At 40.8% G+C, this 22497-nt stretch overlaps 1 protein-coding gene across 3 annotated transcripts in view; it reads right to left on the reverse strand.

Moving 5' to 3' along the window:
* Positions 1–16332, reverse strand: part of PIKFYVE (phosphoinositide kinase, FYVE-type zinc finger containing) — a 53363-nt gene extending 37031 nt beyond the window's left edge. For 2 of the 3 annotated variants that reach the window (XM_057363755.1, XM_057363757.1), the window contains exons 1-9: positions 16162–16332; positions 13295–13466; positions 12405–12612; positions 9883–9972; positions 6570–6708; positions 3845–4002; positions 2929–3040; positions 1075–1222; positions 426–593 (exon numbers count right to left, since the gene is read on the reverse strand). In XM_057363755.1, the coding sequence (XP_057219738.1) occupies positions 426–593; positions 1075–1222; positions 2929–3040; positions 3845–4002; positions 6570–6708; positions 9883–9972; positions 12405–12612; positions 13295–13466; positions 16162–16317 (1351 nt within the window). In that variant the 5' untranslated portion in view covers positions 16318–16332. The remainder of the gene's footprint in view (positions 1–425; positions 594–1074; positions 1223–2928; positions 3041–3844; positions 4003–6569; positions 6709–9882; positions 9973–12404; positions 12613–13294; positions 13467–16161) is intronic. The other variant, XM_057363756.1, reaches the window with a different exon arrangement.
* Positions 16333–22497: the final 6165 nt, after the last annotated feature.

The following is a 22497-nucleotide window of genomic DNA, read 5'->3' on the forward strand; positions in this document are numbered from 1 at the left end:
CAATTTTAAGCCAGCACARAACTCTTCCAAGTTAATCTTGTTCTTTTGCTCTTTGAGCTTTTATTTCTTGCTTGCTTTTTACAATTCCATCTCAAACTGTACCTATCAAACTGATTTATGTGTGGATTATTTTTCCACCCCAGTTAGCCAGCATATATATGCAGATCTGCCTATTATGCATGGGTGAGAAACTCTGCTTCAATGGCAAAGAGAAAGTCACAGGGGAAGTTACACACTCTGCAGAGAAGGCATTTCACCAGGTCAACTGAGCCTCCTCAGAGGTGAGCACATCAAAACTGCAAGCACCACTTAAATATTATATTTTCCCCTCTACAAGACAGCTACATAAGTAGTGTCCAAATAGGTCAGTAATATTAGGGCCAGCTCTCCATCATGTGCAACTCCAGCTGGTGACTACCTCATACCTTTTTGGTCGGCAGGGTGAGGGGGCACATGTGGGTACTTGGAGTGCTTCTTGATATGGAAGTTCACGTTGTCCAGCTCCACGTTCAGGCTGATGGAGGCGGCCGAATCACTGTCCATTGTGGACTGGAAGCTGCTGACTGAAGTGCGCTTGCTAGGGCTGGCSGAGTCTTTTAGTGTTGGGTGAGGGGGAAGATACAGGGAGGAGAAGGGTTCAAATGGGTATTATGGGGGTACCAGAGAGGAGAAAAATTGTCTTTAATACATAAAGACCAGTGCCAATACAGGAATACAGTATTTTCAYAGCTGTAATCTTGTCTTCATGTGGGCATGCTGACATATTGGACATTCTTTAGTGCACTATTATAGGGCCCAAATCAAGCAGAAGTCTGCCTGAGAAACACAAGGCAGCAATTTACATTCTTCTTCATTAGAAGTATGAAGTTTTACCTATTTCACTAAATTCAAAATACTGTCTCCATTGTGAGGAACTGGAAGACTAGACAGGCTATAGCTTTCTTAGATCCTTACAGCCCCATGCACACATACAAACACACACATAAAGCAAGACACATTTAAACTACTCAGTTCTAAGGACTGGGGACAGCAGGGGAGAAGGCAGAGTGAGAACAAGACTCAGATGAAACTTACTCTCTAAGTTGTCTTCCCCTTCATCAGCAATCTGCTCTGTGTCACTGTCATCAAATTTGATGTCTTTGAACCAGGATGGCTCAGAGTGGCCCTCTACAGAGTTCACGGAATCGCTGTCTGGAGATGGGGTTTCTGAGAACTCTGTGCTCTAGAAGACATGGAAGGGAAAAAACTTGTTAAGTGCAGCTCTGCTGATATATTAAGCAGCCTACTACAAAYGCAGGTGAGGCATTTTAAAAATCAGAGGATACTCTCAGCAGGCTGAGCCACGTTAGTCATAGAGTCACCCCCTTTGGTATGAAGTAGGAACTATTTGGGACAAGAAACAAGTATTTCTTGACAATTCCCAGATACTGTGTCTCTGCATACACTCTGCTTCTAAACAAGTTGTGACTAAGCGGTAATAAAGGACAAGTTTCTTATAATGCACATTTTCTGTCATCACATCCAGTTAAGCAGCTTTGAAGRCTTGCTATCTCCAGCCAAGGTGGGTAACAGCAATATGCCTTGCCCAGAAACCAACACACACAGCTTTTGGTGGAGCTTAATTTTAAGTTACTGGAGCAATTCTCTGACTGACCAACACAGCCCCAAGAGTTTCAATCCAAGATGGGCTCTAGCTGGGCCTGCTGTGTCAAAGCAGAGGCTGGCCAGAGTGCCAGAGAACCTGGAGAATATTTAAGTCATTTCCATCATGCCTCCTGATGCCCCCAGGCACCTCAAAAGAAAGTTATCACTATCACGCCTTTTGCTACAATGAGTGCAGCAAGCAGCTGAGTCAACACCACCATTTCTCTTGATYCTTGCCCAGAAAAATTGAGATCAGACAGTGCTTTCAGCTAATGAGAACAAGAATTGGCTTTAAACATACAATAGCAYAAGCACCTTACAGCTAGTTACAAAAAGGGATGCATAAGCACTTGCCAGTTAAGGGCAAGCTTTTCCCAGGAAACTGAGACAGCTGACTAGCTGAGATACCAGATGARCCCCAGAGCTTCTCAATGGAAGCCATATGATTGTGCCCAAGAGCTGAAATGCATGAGGAAAACAAATGCTAACAGCTGCAAGCTTTCTTGCTTGGGAAATTGAACCATTCTTCATTGTGAGAAGCTGCATAACATGAAAGACTCTCAACCGAATGCTTTCAGTAAAGAGATGCTACAGAGATACCTTGTTAAAGCTAAAAAAAAAAAAATACAACCCCTCAGGCCAGTGAATGCTCTTACACCTCACGATGTTTGATTCCAATTAAGTATGGTGGGACAGAATCTCTAGTCACTACTTCCCTGCCTCCCCTCAGATAACTAATCTCTGTTGGGAGGCATGACAAAGACCCCATCCCAAACTGGCATCATGTGGCAAAGATACTGAATTCCTTATTATTGCCATCACTGGAGAGCAGAAGAAGGTTCCGATAAAGCATATCTAAAATATCCATCTGGATTTTTTTAAAGGAATTTTGAAACATATCATGGTGTGTCTCCATCATCAGTAAATGCACACATATTCTAAATTCTGCACATGATAACACGGGCACAGATTGTGCAGCCTCAAGGCGTCTGTGGAAGACGTCCACCATGAGAAGCACTGGCCTCTCTGGAACCCTTTCCTTCACTTTAGGCAGCACCAGATGTAACAGCTCATTTTACACAGAGGACAGCCCCAAAGCTTTCTCAACAATTAAGCTTCCTCAGGCATCAACCACTGAGGAAAAAGGCCTGGACCCTTTTTTTCTGTACAGTAGACCTGATTCAGAAAACATACCAAAGCTGTTGAGAACAGGATTAGAAAATATTCTAGCCAGCAGTCAAATCCAGGAAGAACCATATCTTTCAGCATTCCTACTCCTCTTACCTGCAGCGGTCTGTAGAGAGCATATTCATCTCTGAAGAGCTGATCATGATGACTGACACACTCTAGCCAACGTCCATCAACCAATGCCTGTCCTATTGCAATGGCCTGAACCCTGCAAGTAGAAGAACAGAGACTATTTTTTAACTCTTACTCTGAACAGATATGGTTTATGATACAGGCAAATGACTCTTGCCTTTTGTAGTACGCTATGCACTATTCAAACTGTGAGTATCCCATTCCCATCTTTACACAGACTCTATTTAAAATACTATGGTCAGGCAGCACAGGGTACTAGTTCAAGCAYAGAGCTAGATAAAGAAACTGCCAGAACTCTGAACTCAGCTGAGGTGTCCAGCATATGATTAAGACATGTTGTTTTTGCTCCTCCAATTATTGTTAACTTGAGTTATGTATACTGACCATCTCTGAGAGAGGACTGTTGCTCTGTACTTAAGAACCATCCCAGATTTATGCCATTTTCACATAGTTCAATACACAAAAATGTTTATCTTTATACACAGTTAAGAGTCAGCCAGCTCCACCACAAATTTAGCTATCAAACACCACAACCRATCTCTGATTCCAGAGGCAGACTCGTACTTTGGAGTACCAGTGAACATTTCCAGAAAATCTTTGTAATACAATCACTGTTCTCCAACTGAGTTATACTTGCCCCATAAGCTACCTCCTATATTGGTTTTCTAACCAGACAGCCTCCTGTGCAGGGTTGTTATGGGCCACATGGAGACAGAATGCTACCTGCTCAGGCAGGCAGTAAAGGAGAGATTTGAATTTTCTCGCATCTCCCTGCAAAGGGGTCTATCTCTGTACTCTAAGGTACCCCGTACCAGTGCAAACTCCCAACCTCCTCTCACACAGACAGAGGACAGCTGCTGTCCTAAAGCATCAGGGTTACCTTGTGGTTATGTGCCCATTTCTCATGAGCCAGTTGACCAGCTCTTTTCCCACAATGCAGTTGGGATGTGTCCGCAGCCAGTAGCGATGGTCCTGAAAGTCCATCCCACTGTTATGATGGCAGATTTTCTTCCATAGATCTTTCAGCTGGACTGAGTCCTGGATAGGGAGATGTGCAAGTTAATTACCAGTCTAATCTCAGAAGTGGTTTCAAGGGCATCAATCCAGGCCTTCAGATCAAAAGCCTTCCATAAAGAGGCACAGAATCTAAGCCATTCTGCACAACCTATGCAAAGGCGCAAACAGAAACAGCAAACAGATATGAATTCAGCTCCTTATTTCCTTCCATTTATATCCAGYTCAGAACAATAAAAAAACAAAGTGGGTACCCTTAGAGATAAGRGGGTTTTGATGTGGCAACATTTTGCACAGCCTGCAAGATATTTACATCCTCACTACTGCCCTCTTGCACCCTGTTCCTAAACTCAGGAGGTGTGAACATAGAAGACAATGAAAACTTATCCTTGGCAAGAGAGGTTTTCTATATTATTTGTGCTCAACACAGAAATTGTGAAGCCTACTAGTCCAAYATCAAGCCCACATATAAAGCAAGTACTTAAAACAGCAATGTCCACTGCTAAGATACCATCTCTTATTGAGAATCCATTTTTGTATTGTCCGCTATCAAGCCTATTTTAGACACTTTTAGCTTTGGCCACTAAGAAGAAATGTGTATTTCTCTCAACTCAATTAACCATTCTTGAATCTGTGAATCTCTTCCCCTCACTGCCTGGAATATTCCAGCCTATACCTAGAATTATTTTGGAGCCCGTTAAGCATGTGTGCCAACTCTTCTGCAGGCTGTGCTCCATCCAAACTGTGCTCTGGCCCCATTTGCCTTCCCATATGTGCCCTGGTTTACACAGCACAAGCCATTGTTGCAGGTGGAAACTGGGATYTGGGATTATTTTGTGCAAGCAACAYACCACCTCAAGGTGTGGAGAAGAKATGCTGCAGCTCCCCTTCTCAAATGTCTCATTTGTTCTACTTTTGTGTAACAGAACTTTAATTAAATTTTAACTCATCTTGGCTTTCCAGTCAACTGTCAGACCCACATTACTGCACTTTCCCAAGGGTGCCCTGAAGCCCAAGAGTTTTGCTGCAGTTTTGTTACTGGACTGGCTTTCTGCTTTCAGCTCCAGCAGTGGCTGTCCTGGGTATTATGCTAAAACCAGTGTCAGCAGCTCTCCTCCCATACCAGGTACAGAGTCAAACTGAACAGTAACTGAACATGACAGGATCACACAATTTGATGCAACTGGAGTGTCCACAGTTGAACTGTGAAGTCTTGAACTGGGGAATACAGTAMACTGAATAAATTGGCAGAACAAAGMAAATCCTTTCAACTCAAGGATTTTGACTACACTGAAGTATGTGCTTATCCCAGCATATGCACAACCTCCCTTACCTTTATTTCATGAACAAAGTTCATTAGTCTTCTGAACAGACTAGGTTAAGCTTTGAATTAACACCTGATTTAGGGTCAACTCCACATGATAAGGGCATTAAACAAACAGTGGGAATGCATAGAAAATCCTACATTAATTGACACTGTCTTCTGCTCCTATATTAACAAAAAAGTACTGGTCCTCTTCTTCCTCAAGAAAGAAAATGSACAAAAAATGAAACAATGTGAATCTGAAGTGCACTGGGACTTGAACATCTTGCTTCAAGCTGCATTTATAGATGTTTGAATTTCCTTTTTCCTGCATTAACACACATGCATGAAGCAGGGTGGTATAAAGACATGCCTTAAACATGTTTCTCCCTGCTGTGGTTATCCATTTACAGAGCAACTCAAAAAGGAGCTTTGCAACTAAACAGGAGTTAGCGTTTCTACACCCTCAGGCACACTTATATGCCTACTGCTGACAGCAGGCAGAACCTGATAACACAGAATGAACCTTCCTGATTTTAAATTGGCAATGGCCTGCATTCTTGATTTTTTTAATGTGTGATAAACACTGCCTTTCCCTTCTCTGCAACTTCTTTGCCTCATTTGTTGGAAACACTTCCCTTTCCTTCCCTCATAGAAAAGAAAYAGTTGTACAGTAACTGCAACCTACAACATTGCCTCTGTAGGGAAGGGATAATAGGATTACACAGAACACTGTTGCCCATTGACTTTTCTTTTTAAAAGTACATCATTACAACCTTCTACAAAGCCTTTTACTAATTCTGCAAACAAAGGGAGGGGCCAAGTTATGTTTTGGCCCAATAAGCTATAACAACTTTAAATTTATTCATCACGGTGTAACTATTTCAAAGCAGCCATGTAAAGCTTGCGATTACATCACCTATGAAAGAGAAAATCTCAGCTTGAGGAAATACAAAAACAAGTCACTGCATTACAGCTGCAACCATAAATGCAACCATAATAACCCACAAAGAGCCACCATACACCAACTCCACGCTGCATAACACACTTAGTGCATGTCTGAAACAGCAAACATTTGTATGCAAACACCGCATGAAATGATGATTTATTTCAGGAAAACAGTAATGTCTAAAGCAGCATCAATATTCTCCATCCCTGCTCCACCTGGAGGAGAGGTCCAAGTTAGAGGGCTTAGGCAAGAGCCTTAAAAGGCAACAAAATGCCCCTGCTGCATGACACAAGGAAGGCAAACTTCACAGAACAAGGCAAAGAGAAGTCTGAAACGTACCAGCAGGATCTTGCGCTCATCCTCAGTAGTCTCTGCCTTCATATGAGTGCGYGTGGCCTGGGGGCTGACCGAGGTCTCGTAGGCAGGCACCATGGGTGACCCCGACCGGTCCAGTGACAGGTTCGTGATGCTGGCTGACCTGCAGCAGAGCAGAGAGCAACTGAAGTGTCAATGTTCATTGGGTGGTGCTTCACCACAGCAGGCTTTTATCTTATAGCATACTAAAGAACAGTTTAAAGCTGTGACACTGTTTACTCTTGTCACTACAGACTGCTTAATGTATCCTCCCATGTCAAAGCAGAAGAAAGGCTCCCTAGGAAGCAAGTGCATTACTTTGGAACTGYAAAGGGAAGCACAAACTTCTGTATAGCCCTTTGTATCAAGCAGCTGGAACTAAGTTTAGGCAYACCAATAAATTTATGTCTGTATTTAAAAAGAGTGGGGAAGGGATAGGATGCTGGGTAATTAGAAGCTCCAGCAGTCTGGAGGCAAGACAAATGTCAGCAAGGGTGGCCAGCACCAGGACCCCTGTAACAGAGCACTGAGATTTACCCCTCTTCTTGTCCCATCTAAAATTTCTTGTCCTCATCTCTCATACACTTGGCTGAAAGCTTGCAGAGTCTGAAGTTTGAGCACTTGTTCCCCAGAGAGGCTAAACCATTTTCTGAAACTGGAGATCACTCCAGCTGGCAACCTTCCTTGTACTGCAATATGGAGCATCCCCCTTATCTCTGCCCAGCTGTTAGGAAATCTGGCTATGCACTCCAGCACAAACACACCATTTTGCAATTATCATTGCGAAGTTACAAATGCAAATACAGGTTCCAGATACCTTTTGCTCCATAAACCCACAACTAGACTTGAGACTCTGATTAACCAGAATGCAACTTCTCATCACACAGCAGCAACATGCAGGGTAAGTTATCAGTGCTAACAGCACTCTAAGGAATGAGGATAGAAAACATTTCTGCATATATCAACAGTGAAACTCAAAATGCCAGTGTTGAACTGATTGAAGGGGCTCRAACCAATCTCAAGAGAATAGCTGCCAGCCTCTAGCCTTAGGAATGAAATTCTGATAACTTTAGAGAGCTTGCTAACTGGCTAGCAGACATACCAGAATTATTCCCAAAAATTTGCAATGGATGATGTAGCTCAGCCCAGGCATGAAAAAGCAATGCCACCCTGTTTCAGCTCTTACACTGCAAGAAAGCAGCACTGAAGGTACAATAGTYTCAAAATCCCCACTTTTTTCTCCTCTGTCTCTTGAGAAGGAMATACTGGGTTGATAAAAGAATTAAGTGCTTTCATGTTATACACACTATGTTCACACTACTACCATATATATCTAAGAGTGATAAACAAAAGCTTTGTGTCATTTCAGGCATGAAATGCCTGACTTGTACTGTCCAGATGCTCTCAAATTAAAGTTAGAACTGGCAGAGTTAAGCAGCTTAGCAGAAARCATCCTTATGCACAAGATAAGGCTGACGTGGAAGTCCATAACTAAGCACTCCTCCCAGTCGTTTTGCAACAGTCRCTTTAACTTTGCTGTGTATCTGCAAGCAGTAGAAATTTTTAATGTAGCTATAAGCAAATTAGAACAGTGAGAKTTCATATCTGTGTCTTTATCATCAACAATTATATCTGGCCTTTATTGTATATATCTTTTCCAAAAACAGAGGGGGAGATTTTGCAATGCAAATGCTCATCCTTTAGAAGGACCTGCAAAGGAGCAGYCTGAACCCTGTTTGCAACATTTGACTGTTCCGCTGGGCTTTTCCCTGCCTCATAAAAAACAAGACTGAGAACAAATGACACATTTCCCATCCATGGGGAAAACAAATAACAATATGTAACTTATGCTACCTGTATGTAAATGCACTCAACCCCTTCTGCTTCATCTCATCTAGAAAGAGGAATAGGCAAGCTTCCCTCAAAGAAGAGGCTACAGCTGCTTTGGGAAGATCTAAAGGCTAACATTGCTTAACCCAAAGCCAACAGCTTGTTTTCCAAAGGTTCAGAATTTTTAACAGAGATGTATTACACCTCATCATTACTTGTGTCCAGAGAGGCAAGTACTTTTGGTGAGGCCATGATCAGCCAGAGAGTTGAAATTTAACTTGATAAGCAATCTGGGCYTGCCAGGTCAAGATTAGAACCACCCTACCACTGCATGTTTGAACAAACAGCAAAGACCTTTCAAAATACAGATAAATTAAAACARGAAGCAGGAGACCATCCTCAACGTTTCAGACATTTCTTGACATCACAGCAATTATTTAATATTGAACTTTTAATTCTGGACTCCTTGCCATGTTTGCCCAGAATTGATTCTTGCTACTCATTTATTCACCAGTATTTTACTTTCCCAGGTGAGATCTTTGGGTCTCAGTTGTACAGTAAGTATACATCTCCTCCTAACCATCCCTATCACCCAGAAAATAAAGGCTCAAAGCACTCCATTCTCTGAAAGGCACACCCAGCATCCTTCTCAGCTGAGTTCTCTAGTCTCACTGGTCCTTCCAGATCCCTCCAAATTGCTAAACATTCTGCATTCCTGTAACAGCGATRCAAAAAAATCTCTACATGTCCCCTGATGCCAATTTCGAAATCTGGATTATCTTTGCTCTGTTCCTCACATCCTTGCCTTACCTTCATTTCCTTAATTTAACCATAAGGGAAGCATGTAACTAGTACCATAGTAGAAGCACTGTTAAGTGGGAGCTACTTTTCTTCTAATACCAGCCTATTTCGTGGGATTAAGCTCAAGTACTAACAAATTACACTAAAGCTCTCATGAACACTTTCAAGTTCAACCCAGCAGTCTTGCATAAAGATCTRTGAAAGGATTCTAGCCTGAGAAAGCCTGGTAACTTCAACAAGATTATCCTTAATGGAAGAACAAAGGAAGCAGATAGGGACACACACAAATAAGCAAAAATTACACCTCTGCTCCTCCACGACCTAAGTCTTTTTGTCTACCATGASCAGGTATGTGTTACTCCCTTTTCTTCAGCTTCCTCAGAACTGTACTTCTCTTAACCACTTCTTTCCCCTCTTGTTCTCTTCACCTGCACCTCTGTTTGACCAGCTCAGCAGCAAACTACAGGTTCCTCAAAAGCAGTACATTTGTTCATATAACTAAGAACACAAATGGTCCTTCCTTACCACTATACATGGGCAGTGAGTTGTCCCATTTTAGACATGAAACAGCACATTCAGTAAAAACAAGCCAAGAAACACAGGTTTTACAGCAAAGCATGCTAGGAGTGCACCCAAAACAGGAAATACTCAGAAATTATTAGTTTACCTGTTTCTAGCTGGTGACTTCCCTGCATCCTCCTGGACAGAGCCAAGATGTGCAGACAACGTGGTAGCTGAAGAGTCTGGATGAATCAAACTGCATGGAATAGAGCATGATAGAGATGTTTGAGATATTTATGACATGCAGTGCATCAGAACAGCTGTAATTAAAGTACAGTTAATTGTCATGTTACATCTCACTCACACCCATGACTGTTAAATCAATGAGGGAACAGGGAAATCTTCCCTCATCTGTAGGCCAACAGTATCTGTAAGACAGATCTTCTTCTTCCAAATTCAGCTCTTGAAAAATACAGACTATTACCACTTCTTGTATTATCCTGCTTTCCCACCTGCTTCCCCTATTTCCTTTTTTTACACATCTTCTTTCCTTACAGGCCCCCTTATGTGCTTTGGAGATAGACACATTGCCCCATCTCCCCAGCATACCATCTTTACAATTTAAGCAATGCTATCCATAGCAACTGCTAGACAGCTTTTGCCAAGAAAGCTGGACAGCCTTCTGTAATTGTTTAACCTGATCACAATCACCTTTGCCCTCCTGTTTCCACCCCAGGAGGAAGGACAGCAGATGTCTGAACACCATCAAAAAAAAGTCCTGTTGGCAAAACTGTATCAGATCTGAGCCACTACAGGCCAACTGATCCAGCTACRCTGGCTGTGCTCCCTCACAAGAAAYGCTCCTAGTGTGATAAATGCTCTTCAGGAGAAACTGTCAGCAATGTGGCTTTGCCTGAGCAGCTGTACTTACCCAGAGTACATCACTCCTTCACTTTTAAAGGACATGGCCTGTCAAGTTAGTTAAAGCAGGAACTCTGTGTTCCAACTGTTCAAAGAACARAGCAAATGTCTGACAAGTACATGCAGCATCAGTCCCCCTAAATGCTGCATCTTATCTCAGATACATTATTTTGGAAAGAGACAACTCCCAAGTTTTCTTYTGAAACAAACTACTTGTCATGCAAAAGCTGCTCTTAGAACAAAACCTCTGCTCCCTTATGAAGTTGTGAGTTGCCAGTTCCCACTGTGGCACCATTTAAATTCAACATCTTGAGTTTAAATCTTGTAAGGTCAATCAGGTATTTAGCAAACACAGTATTTAAGAAAAGCACTGCAACCCCGTGCAAAGTGCAACAAGCACTGAGGAAAATGCTGATCCTGCTAAAGCAACAACAAACCGCCTAATCTCAAAGCTCYCTTCCTCTCACACACAAAAGCAGCCCACTTTCACTCTGTGTCTCCCAAAAAGACTAYATGCTCCATTATAGTTGTCAGACTTTCAACAACAGGACTTATTCTTTGAGTGGTACAAACTATCCAAAACAAAGATATAAATACTTTCTTTACATGCTCATGTCTACAAGCTGCTAAATTGTCGTAATAAAGATACCAATAACACATCCAAAGACAAAACTAACAGTAACTTCAGTATTTTGTACATTTAAAGAGAAGACTCTAAGAACACATACTTATTCCCCAATTCAAAATTCGGCAGTATTTATCCTAAGTATTATTACATTATCATTTTAAATGACTATAACATTAAACCAGAAGTACTTTCCTTTACTTAGACCTAAAGCTGATCATTTAAATGCTTCCAGATAGGAGCACCATACTCTGAAAACCAATATCAAAGCAAGAGTCAGGGCATTTTCTGAAGACAGAAAATTACTTGACGGGGTTTTTTAAAATATTATCAGAAGATACCTGCTGAGGGRCACACATCACTAATACTACCGCTCAATTAAATGAAGGCTCTGACTCAAAACCTYCTCACTGGTTTCTGCCTGTTCTACTGTTTTAGGGAAATGAGCACAAATACAACACTTGATTATTTCTTCTTCACCCCAACACTAACCTAAATCAAAGTACTTCAAAAATAACTTGTATGGCCTAGAAGATACAATGTAASTATCTCCTAAGTTATAAGTAAGAATACAAACACAGTGTTCTTTCACTCATGGTCCAAAAATAAAGATCCCCTCATCTGAGAGCAATAGGAGTAACTGTACTTTGAAAGGACATTAGCAAACCTTTATAGGTGTCCTTTCAAACCCACTTCATCTGAAACAGGCAGTTACACTCATCACTTCTGTTTTACCTTCACAGAGAGGGTTTCTTATATTCTCTTGCCCAATTGAAAAGCTGACAGGTAAAACACCAGTGTTACACCAACTTGCATCTCAATACATTGGTGGTTAAAAGGTGTGATTTTGGTTCTTTTTAAACATAAAAGCCTGCTGAACATAAAAGYCTGCTCTGTCACTGGTACAGAATGACTGATTCAGCAGGCTAAACAAAGAACTGCACATAATTTAAAACTCCACTAGAAGTGTTTCCACATTTCAACTTGAAGAGAAGAATACTACAAGCAAGCACAGGGCTAGATTCTTTTTACAGGAGATAGAATCTAGCTTCCTAGGTGGAAATCACCAGATTTTGTCAAGGTAGCTATCAGGCTGAAAACAGTTGAGATTCTGGAGCTCAGCACGAAGCCACTCACTTTACCTTTGCCAGGTTAGATCCTCCTCCAGGAAGATGTTGCGGCTGGCTTTGCGGTTCCCAACCGGGGTGCGCGGCTCACCAGGATCCAGCACGGAGACAGAACAGGCAGAATCTGACAGGGCATTTAAATCCTCTCCAATGGAGTTACTGTCTGTGGAGTGAGCGTAGCTTAAGGCTATTTTACGGCAGTATGTGCAGGCTCGGAGATCCCCTATGGAAAAGGGAACCAGAGAGTGTAAGTGAACAGGAACAAATAGTACTCTGTTCCTACAGGATCAGAGGTGTATAGTGGTGAAACAAAAGGATTTTCTGTTTCAAAATCTCTCTGCAAGTCTAATTCTCATACTCTCTTAAAGGGCAAAACCCTGGATAATTACACACTCAGGGAATTTTTCCAAAGGAAATGATACATAACACAGTGAAAGAGGAGAGAAAAAAGGAAAGGGAGAAGGAGGGAGGGAGAGAGAACACTGAGCACACTGAAATAATAGCAGAACAATAGCCAGATAGGACATAGTAGCTGATGTCTAGAATTTGGTAACTGGTATTTGAAAGACCTTCCCCTCTCCTTAAATTAAAACTTGTGGCTCATATTTTAAAACTACTGTTACTAAGAGCAGGTTTTCCTTGAGCACACTTTTTGTAGTGCACACCCTTGTTAAATAGTGGCTGTATTTGTTTTGTAGCAGGGTAAAAATTAGCAGGCATAGCATAACCCATCAATGTTCATAAAGAAACTGCTAGAATTAGATCCTGTGATTATTTTTACTTATTTTTAAGCCCACTATAGATCTGTACAGCATTTTCTAGCAGATGCCAGGATCTAAAATGCAGTAGCCCAAGYAGAGCTGAGCACACAGAGAATGTTTTGTTTCTCAGTAAATAAATATTACCTGTGTAGCCCATGAATTTTCCAGGGATTTCCTGATTGCAGCACCTACTACAGAAGATCTGCCCACAAAGTCGACAGTGGTGCCTCCTCCGGAAGGTGGTGAATTTCTCACTACAGTCATAACATTCTTTGCACTGGCTGTCAGGCATCCAGTACTGCTTCAAGTCACTGTCCTACAAAAGAAGATAGCAGATAAAAGCTTTTTATTTTGTAAATAAGAAAGCATGTTTAGTTTCATGACTCTTTGTAGACTGAGTTCACAGAAAGGAAAATTTCATATATTCACATATCTGTGTACATGTATACACACTCTTGCATATAAGCACTAAAATGCACAGAAAGGATTTTTAATGTGGTTTTACAGGGAGGCAGAAGTCTGAGAGCTCTGAACTAAGAGAATAAATTCAGTAGGACTTCACCTCCTTGACCCATGATGGAATAAAAAAAAAGCAGAATAAAATCATCATATRATGTAGATAAAAGTCAAAAAGAAACAACACATGAAGTAGTGATTACTCTCCCCTCTCATCTGCCCCCAGCTCACGAGACATCCTCAACTAGCAGAGTTTAAAAATGAAAAGAAAAAAAATCAACACCATATACTACTTGAAGCTGTTATCTAGGAGTAAATCAAGTTATCAGAAATTATCAGTGCAGGAAGACCATGTCAACATCTAACATTGGGATATGTCTTGAAAGGGTTACAGGTTTATTATAGTATTGAATTCTTCAACACTTCAGTAAATAGTTGTAAAAGCCTGTGTCCCAGATTGACCCTGTTCCAAAACTCCAGATTAATTGCTATGTGAAGAAAACTGAAATTCACATTCAGCAGACAACAATGTATATTAATTTACAGCATTGGTACAGCCCCAGGAAAAATATCATCTCAAAAACAGCGAGTTATAACTTCCATTGATGTTGAAGCTAGAGAGCAAGACAAACTCTCAATTGTGATTCTGCGCACACCAGCTGCAACTACCATGGATGGYGACAACTGCTAATGGTCACATGACAGCCCTGGCTGTGAAACACTCTTTGCTACAGTTCAGTTATGGCAATAAGCCTTTTCAAAGGGATTAAACACTCCAGGTTTTTYTTCAGCAAGAGAAACTGCTGCAAGTATTTTCTCAAAACAATCAGAGAAGTGAGTAATCACACAAAAGAAAGGTAATCCATGCTCTCATTTTCACATAATTAAAAAAACCCGTTGTGTTTAATTTTAAATTGGGATTTAATTTTGAATGTTCACAAAGTAAAGTTTGACACAGCTGCTAGATCAGTTTTGAGACCAAAGCAGTTATGATCAACAACACGTTCATGCTGTCCTCATCCAAGAAAACCCGCACACAAAGAGGCTGAAGACTGCTCAAAACAGTCTAGCGTATTAGAGAATCTAGAAATTTTTAAGTTAACACTAAGCTTCAAGCAGGCAAAGCTGGAGGGAAGAGCTTTGCCAAGAAACTGCTGCAAAGCTGCAGGGGATSCCATGTAACAGTTTTTGCTGCAACTCTGCATGATAAGCCAGGTCTCTGGATCAACCACATAGAAAGGGGCTGTTCCAAACAGCAGTGATGTGCCCCACTGGCATGCCACTATGTGTCCAGAAACCCAGTCACTGCTGGTGAACTTCCCCCACTCTCTGCCTTCCTTGGAGGCTGTTCTTGTGATGAGGGTGGGTTCAAAAAGAAGTCTGGCCCCTCTTAGCAGTAGAGGCTCATTAGAGAGCACCTTCCAGAATGACATAAGCTTTCCATGAAAGAGATGTCCTATAGAGAAAGGCAAAGTCCACAGCAGTCAGAAACTGCTGCCTGAAGTGACTCAAGCAAAACATGGCTTAAGTCAAGGGCAGTGATGCATTATTACCTTTTGTACAAAAGTCAGCATGCTGACAACTAACAGACCATTCCCACAAGACCTGGTCATATTAATTTACTGCTGCACCCTGTCTGTTTCAGTACTCCTCCAGTAGCTTCAAATATGTCTGAAAATCTCCAGGGCCTTCAGAAGTGGCCACAAACTGAAATATTAGTAAGGTGCATACTCAATACCCTGCTTAAGCAGAAGCTTTTCATTGCAGTAACTCTCAAAAATCTTGTCCTTTCTATTATTGCAAGATTATTCATACAAGCAGAATAGCACTGGAAGCTAAGCAAGTTTACTCAAACTCTACCTATAAAAGCTAGCAAGCCAAAAGCCTTTTCCTTCCTCAGTCAGTTAATTAAATGTACTTTTGCCTGTTCATGTCTTGCCCACAGGCACAGCTATTTATACCATCACTTATAAATAGTTGTGGATTCTTTTCTCAACTAGATCCTCTTCTTAAAGGTATGGTCCAATTAAGCAGATGGAGATGAAATCAGCAAGTCAGTAGCAACAACTAACCACTCGTCTATCAAAATCAAAACTGATTAACAGGGCAAGCCTTCCAAGCAAACACTGCTGACCAATCAATACCACAGTAAGTAGCAGATTTAAACCATTCTGCAAATTCTCGTTACTATTCATGACAGTCAATGTCTTTCATCTGCCTATGGTTAGCCTTCTAGGGAGAAAACTAGCACAGTTGGGTTTTTTCACTAGGTTGGGTAATACATAAGTGGAAAGGAGTCTAAAATGAGAGCATCTGGTCCAAGCACAAGAAGCCAAGTAACTGCAATGATTCACTCCCACAATATGAAAGTCAAAAGTCAGCATCAACTGAAATTGTTTTCCCTGCATTCACACAATGCTTTTTGAGTTTATTCACTCATCCTTCAAACACTAAAAAAAAATYCCCATGATGTCTCCAAAAACAAAGCTCAGAGAAGCCCAGTAAAGAGTTCATTTTCTAGATGGTTTGGCCTACAAATCCTTCAAAACAAGTACCTGGCTCTTCCCCTCCATTATTTCTTTGAGGCGTTTTAAAACAGTGCTGAGGCTTCTTAACTGAACTGCTGTTCGAGGATCATGACCTCCAAGAGGTGGTTCTACTTTCCTTCGATTGTCTGGAAGGGAAGAGAGAGCAGTATTAATTTCTTCCATGATACATCAACATCCACAACACAAAACCCCATTATAGGGGAAAAACATTCACAAATACATATGTTTTACAATGTGTATCACTTCTTGCCCTTGTGTTCTTTTCCCCTAACAGGAGCTTCTGATGCCAGGTAGCTTGCTTTGATGGGCACTTTAAATACCCATCTCTGTGTTCACAAGAAGCCATTTAAGTTCTCTGGGAATTCAAACATCTTTTAAAGAAGTGATTTTTCAACCTACTATATGAAACTTGTAGTAGTTTTTAACAAAGCACTGAAGTCTCATTTTTAAAATGCCCTCTAGGATATTAGTACTTACAAAATAATTGCTACAATATGCACATTCATTCTAAGAAAATTATAAGTCAGTGCTTTAACCAGAACTTACTCATAAATTATTACAGCAAACATCAAGACTCCATTGCCCATTTTCTATTAAAAACAGTAATTCAGAATAAAATGCATCCAGAAGTTCACATTTTTGAGGGGTTTTGGGTTTGGTTGGGGTTTTTTTGTTGGGKTTTTTTTGTTTGTTTGTTTTTGTTGTTGTTGTTTATTCCATTTGTGGTTTTTTCTAAGAAAAGAGCCAGGTTATTGAAACTTGTACACTCATTCTTGATTAACTATAGCAAAGAGACTACTGAATAAAATCATAATGCAGTCAATTTCTTTCCTATAAAATGCTTGATTACTCTAAATCATTGCAGTACAAGTTACAAATAGGCTCCTCCTCTCCAGAGAGATTTGAAAACACAGTTCTCTATTTACCTAAACATTTACACATTTTCATAGTCACTTTCTAGATCAACAACTTTCTGAATAGTTTAAAGTCTCTTACCAGCTTTGTTGCTCTCCATCTGACTAGTGCTTTACTTAGCTTGCCCCTAGTACAGGAAGAACAGACATGGCTGCTTTCTGTTTACTGCCTGAGCTRTCCCTGATGTCAGCGGGAATGCTGACAGCTCTGGCTGGAGCCCCGTTAACTGTTGCTGTGCACTAACAGCTACGCTACTGCTTCGTGTGCAGCAGACCAAAACCCTTCCTGTAATGTGACTAAAACCGTGGGATGCTCTGCCTCTTCTTCAGGTTCTGAGTAGGTATTTTTAGACAATCAGCCCACACATAGTTGCTATGTACAACAAAGAAYGCACAACATTTTCCTTTTTAAGAAAAGAAACACATTTYTGTAACTAGCTATTTAGAGTTAATTTCTTTTTAAAAATCAAACAGACTTTTAGGCAGTACAAAGTTGAGTATTTTTGGGTGATTAAAGGGACTTTCATATTTTAAGAAGACATTGATAACACCAGAGAAACCTCTGGCTCCTCCTTGTTTCTATCACAAGATCTGTGCTGCATTTGCTTCCTGGTACTGCCTCTGAGTAAAAGAGTATCTCCTTTACAGGAATGTTGCTTCCAATTCAAAGAATTATCAGGACTACTGCCTGACTAGCTACAAATTTTGTATTTTTGGAATCACTTCCCTGACAAACACACATACAGCACTGGGGAAATGCCACAAGTAACTCCACAATGGTTCTTGTTAGTTAAATGCCCTTTTCTGTTAAATAAAACAATGCCAGAAGGATGCCATCTATATAAGAAAAAGCATGCCATTAGCAGTAGCAGCACATGGCCAACCTGTTTTTACTAAAAAAGCTGATACACAGATTAAAATTGAGTTGGTTCTTTTCCTTCTCAATCATGAGATTTCTCCCTTTCTGAGGAAAACCACACTGTATAGAAAGAAGGTAAGAAATTATCCTTTCCACTGCAAAGGAAACACTATGTCTAAACCACTGTCCTTTACAAAGAATTCCCATATTTTGATCTTAGGTTAACTCTTATTCCTGATCCAAGCTGCAGTATTGTAAGTACTAAAGCCATTTTCTCAGCTAATGCACGCATGATTTATAGATCTAGACCTTTTCAGTGCTGCAACTGTATTTCCTTATTTCAGCAATAAATCTGCAAAACTCATGTTTCCTTCCACAAACACAGAAACTCCAACAGTGGTTTTTTTCTGCTTTGCCCAGGTAATCATCTGAACTGCCACCAGYTGTACTTCTGAAGAGTTTTCATATCCCCTTTTGATGACATCCCAAGAGGGTTAACCACACTTTCACATCAACGTAATGGTAAGCCTTTTTGGTGCTTCTGAAGCAGCAAACTCAGCATATGACAGAATCACAGAATATTAAAKGGTTGGWMTAGACATTAAAGATCATCTAGTCCYAACTCCCACTGCCATGGGAGGGACACCTCCCACTAGAACAGAATGTTCCAAGCCTTGTCTAGCCTGGCTTGAACAGTGCCAGGGCCAGGACATCAACAACCTCCCAGGGCAGCCTTTTCCAGAGCCTCACCACCCTCACAGTTAAAAATTTCTTCTGCCTGTCTAGCTTAAATCTCCACTCTTACAATTTGACTAGATTATTCTTTGTCCTGTAACTACAGTTCCTGACAAAGAGTTCCTCTCTGGCTTCCCTGTAGGCTCCCTCTAGACACGGGGAGATGCCTATGAGGTCTCCAGGCAACCTTCTCTTCCCTAGGCTGAACAGCCCCAACTTTCTCATGCAATATACTATTATATATACACTAATATATACATATTTTACTAAAAGAAACGTTTGCTTGCCATTGTTACATCTCAGTCCTTAAATACTCACATTAGTACGGAATACTTCTTTTCAGGAATACAAGCTCATGCAGCAATTATGCTTTTTTCTATCCATTCCCTTCCCATCTACATGTTCACTGAACAAAACCTCAAGAAAATGCCAAAGGGGCTTCAAAAAGACTTCCAAATTGACTTATTTCTAACCTATTTATTGTTCTAAAGTTAATTTTTAACTCATACAGCTAAAAGAAAAAGTTATTTCAACAGTAAAACTCATCCTTCCTATATGTCTTTATGGCTGCTGATTCTTGGTAAAATCTAGGGAAAAAACTCTCAACCATGGAAATATATTTTTACATGGTTTCTTTCATGACTGTCTAGTATTTCAGCATTCATTTTACAGTGAATGACAAGGCAAAAAAAACCACAAGAACTACTCCATTGCAACTTAGAGTTTCAGTTTATAGGAGAGCTGGCCACGTACTAACACAAGAAGTACAGCAAGATTCACAATTTCAAGAACAGAAAAATACGCCTGCCAGAAATGCCACAGCTTTACTAAAACAAAATAACATCACTTGCTTTCTAATTATTTGCTGACACAGCATAAAATTTCATTTTTTGAGTTCAGTATCACAGTTCAAACACTGTATCTTCCTCAAGTCACTGCCATAAAAAGTAGTGCCACAAGAAGTAGGAAAACTGCTCTTAACTTGCATTTTCATGTTCCGAAATCTTTTTCATTCGAAATCTTTTTCATTGGAAAAGATGCTCTGGTAATAGCTCATGCTCCACAATGATTTCCAGTAAGTACCACACACTTTCCTCAGGCCTTCTTCCACCCATATGATCACTGGCCATTTCTTACTCCCACTAATCTCCTTTGCCATTCCCTATTACTGCCAATCTGCTACAATTGTGTAGCATTAGCAGCATTATCCTGCCTGACAGGGTAACAAGCTAGGAGTGCTTTTACTGCCCATGCTCCCTCTCTAATGGGTCAGCATTTCCAGTTCTCCTTAAACAGGATTTGCAAGCTGTGACATTATGTCCGTGACAATAGTCTCATTATCAGTCTGTTTTRGTTCAATCCAGCACCTTGAAAGCCCTCATCTGACAGCATAGACACACGCAGTCCAATACAACCCACTGAGCCCACAGTCACTCAGCAGTGACACCAGCTCTGCCAGTGCCTGCTGCAGCACACAACGATGCCACAGACTACCCAAGAGAGGCCACACACRCCACTGCAGTMTCWGCACTGGCCATACAACCCTCAGAGCATCTCTGACATAAGCTAGGCATCCAAGAGCTCCTCCTATTTTCACAAAGTCAGTAAGGAGCTATTATAATGTTTTTGTGCAAGCAGTCCTGAAGGGAAGCACACAAGTGAAACCCCATGTATCTGATGACAGACAGTGTCCTACAAAAACCGTCATCCCTCCATGCTGTTCTGCACTTGCAGTTGTCACCCAGCACATTCCCTGAAGCAATCAGCAAATAATGAGAGATCTGATACACAGACAGTACATGCTAACAGACAGATGAGGTGTGAGGGTCAGCATCTTCAGGAGCAATTTAATATCATCACTATTTAGAGGCACCATCAGCAGTCTTTTATTTATTTATTCCTTTCCGTTTGCTTAACTTGAGACATTATTTAAGATCAAGTAGGCCAGACAGACCTTTGTGAAGTGCTTATATATTTTCATGCCTACACTTGCCCACGTTAATGTAAGTAATGACAAAGCCTAGAGAGACATTTACAGGCCTGTGGACACAGGGCTACAAGAAAACTCAACTCAGACACCTCATTGACACTGAATTCAGTGGGTGACCAACCGTACCAATCCAGATGTTTATGTAAATCACATCACTTATTTTCCTACTTTTCATTATTTAGATATGATAATAATTTCTAAGATTATGTGCACAGGCCAGCATCAGCTGCAATAGCAGAAGTAAAATTCTCCTCTACTCAGCGTTCAGAAACCCTCAAAAGATATGATTATTCAGCACCTTTTAAGGTAAAAAAAAAAAGGAAAGAAAAATAATTTTCTAAAGTTTGCTTAAAAAAAAAAAACTCAATGCTTGATTTTTAGAGAAGGACAATGCACGTATTTTTCCCCTTCTTCAAAAAAAGTGAGAAGGACTAAAAAACTCCCCCAAAACCGCCTCATCAATCCAGGACACTTTTACATGCATTACACAGAGCTCATGCTTGTTACAACACCAAGGTTGTTTGGGGGAAAATACTTAACAGCAAGTCAGGCCACCCAGCACACAGTATCACAGAAACTCTTCAAAAAGCCAGCAATTCCTGTTTGGTCTAACTTTACTTCTTTACAGGCTGATTCATCAGCCCATTTTTCTAAGCATACTTGCATCCAAACCCAGGGATATGAATGGAGGTTCTGAAAAGGAATTGGAATAATAAGGCAACAGTTTCTCCCACACATCTTAAAATAAATCTTATTCCCTGGCTGCCTAATCCCTGTGGAAGTCAAACAGCATGATTATTTCTGTCTTCTGAATATTGAACAACATACCTCACCTGTAGGTTTCCACCCTCTAACTCCCAGGCAATTTCCAAGTGATTCACAAGAGGTACCAAGAATAAGGCAAATTGGCTCATCGGCCAAGGGCACGTGGCTGTTCTTTGGACATTTGAGAAAGTTCTTTAGAAAATAGCCCAAGCAAATGAAGCAAAACAAAACCAAAAAATAACCCAAGCCTAAATGGGTTTGTTGGAAGAAGTACAACTGAACAGATCAAACAGTACTAGAGGGCAAGGAGGAAGACGATGAACATGTTTAACTGAGCATGCAAATGACTTAATTTTTGCCTGGTTACCAAAACTACATGTCTTTCTAAAAATCCCATACACATTAACAAATTTAAGCTCTGATTTGTTTGCACTAGTTACCACTCTCTTGGAAATACTGTCTTGCACAAGATTGTTACCCAGTTTAGCAGTTTCCTCAAGGCTATCATTAACAGTCAACAGTAACCAGTCCGATCTCAAGCGGGACCCCTGCACTCTACTTCCTAGCTCTTCCAGATCTTCCTGAAGCCATTAAACAGTTGCACCTTTCACATTCAACTCCCATTCCAGCTAAAAGATTTTATCCAGTATCTGGCCACAGTTACAAGGTTAGGCAGGACAAAAACAAACAACAAAATCAAACATAACAACAACAACAAAAAAAAAAGCTTAAGCACAACTTTTATTCAATTCTCCTCAAAACAGCTACAAGCAAAAAACTGCATTTACAATTCCCTTGAAGACACAAACATCAACTCCATTCACACTAAGCACTAGAGTTAGCATGTAGATGCTAAGAAACTCTAGTCTCTCAAGAAAAAGCAGAAATGTCCAGGACTAAGGTTCAAGTGACTTTAAAACACTGGATGTGTTTTGGCAGCCTCTCCCATTCCAGATTTTTTTCCAACTCAAAGAGCAGAGTCCCAACAAGAAGCTGTCTTGCTGGAACACCAAGGGTGGAGGGAACATGCTTCTGAGGTTAAAGTGCAACCTCACTAACAGAAGCTGTACAGCCTGATA

This window comes from Malurus melanocephalus, unplaced genomic scaffold (genome assembly GCF_030028575.1).
Source record: "Malurus melanocephalus ecotype Western Australia unplaced genomic scaffold, MMel_1.1 scaffold_30, whole genome shotgun sequence".
Taxonomy (NCBI): Eukaryota; Metazoa; Chordata; class Aves; order Passeriformes; family Maluridae; genus Malurus; species Malurus melanocephalus.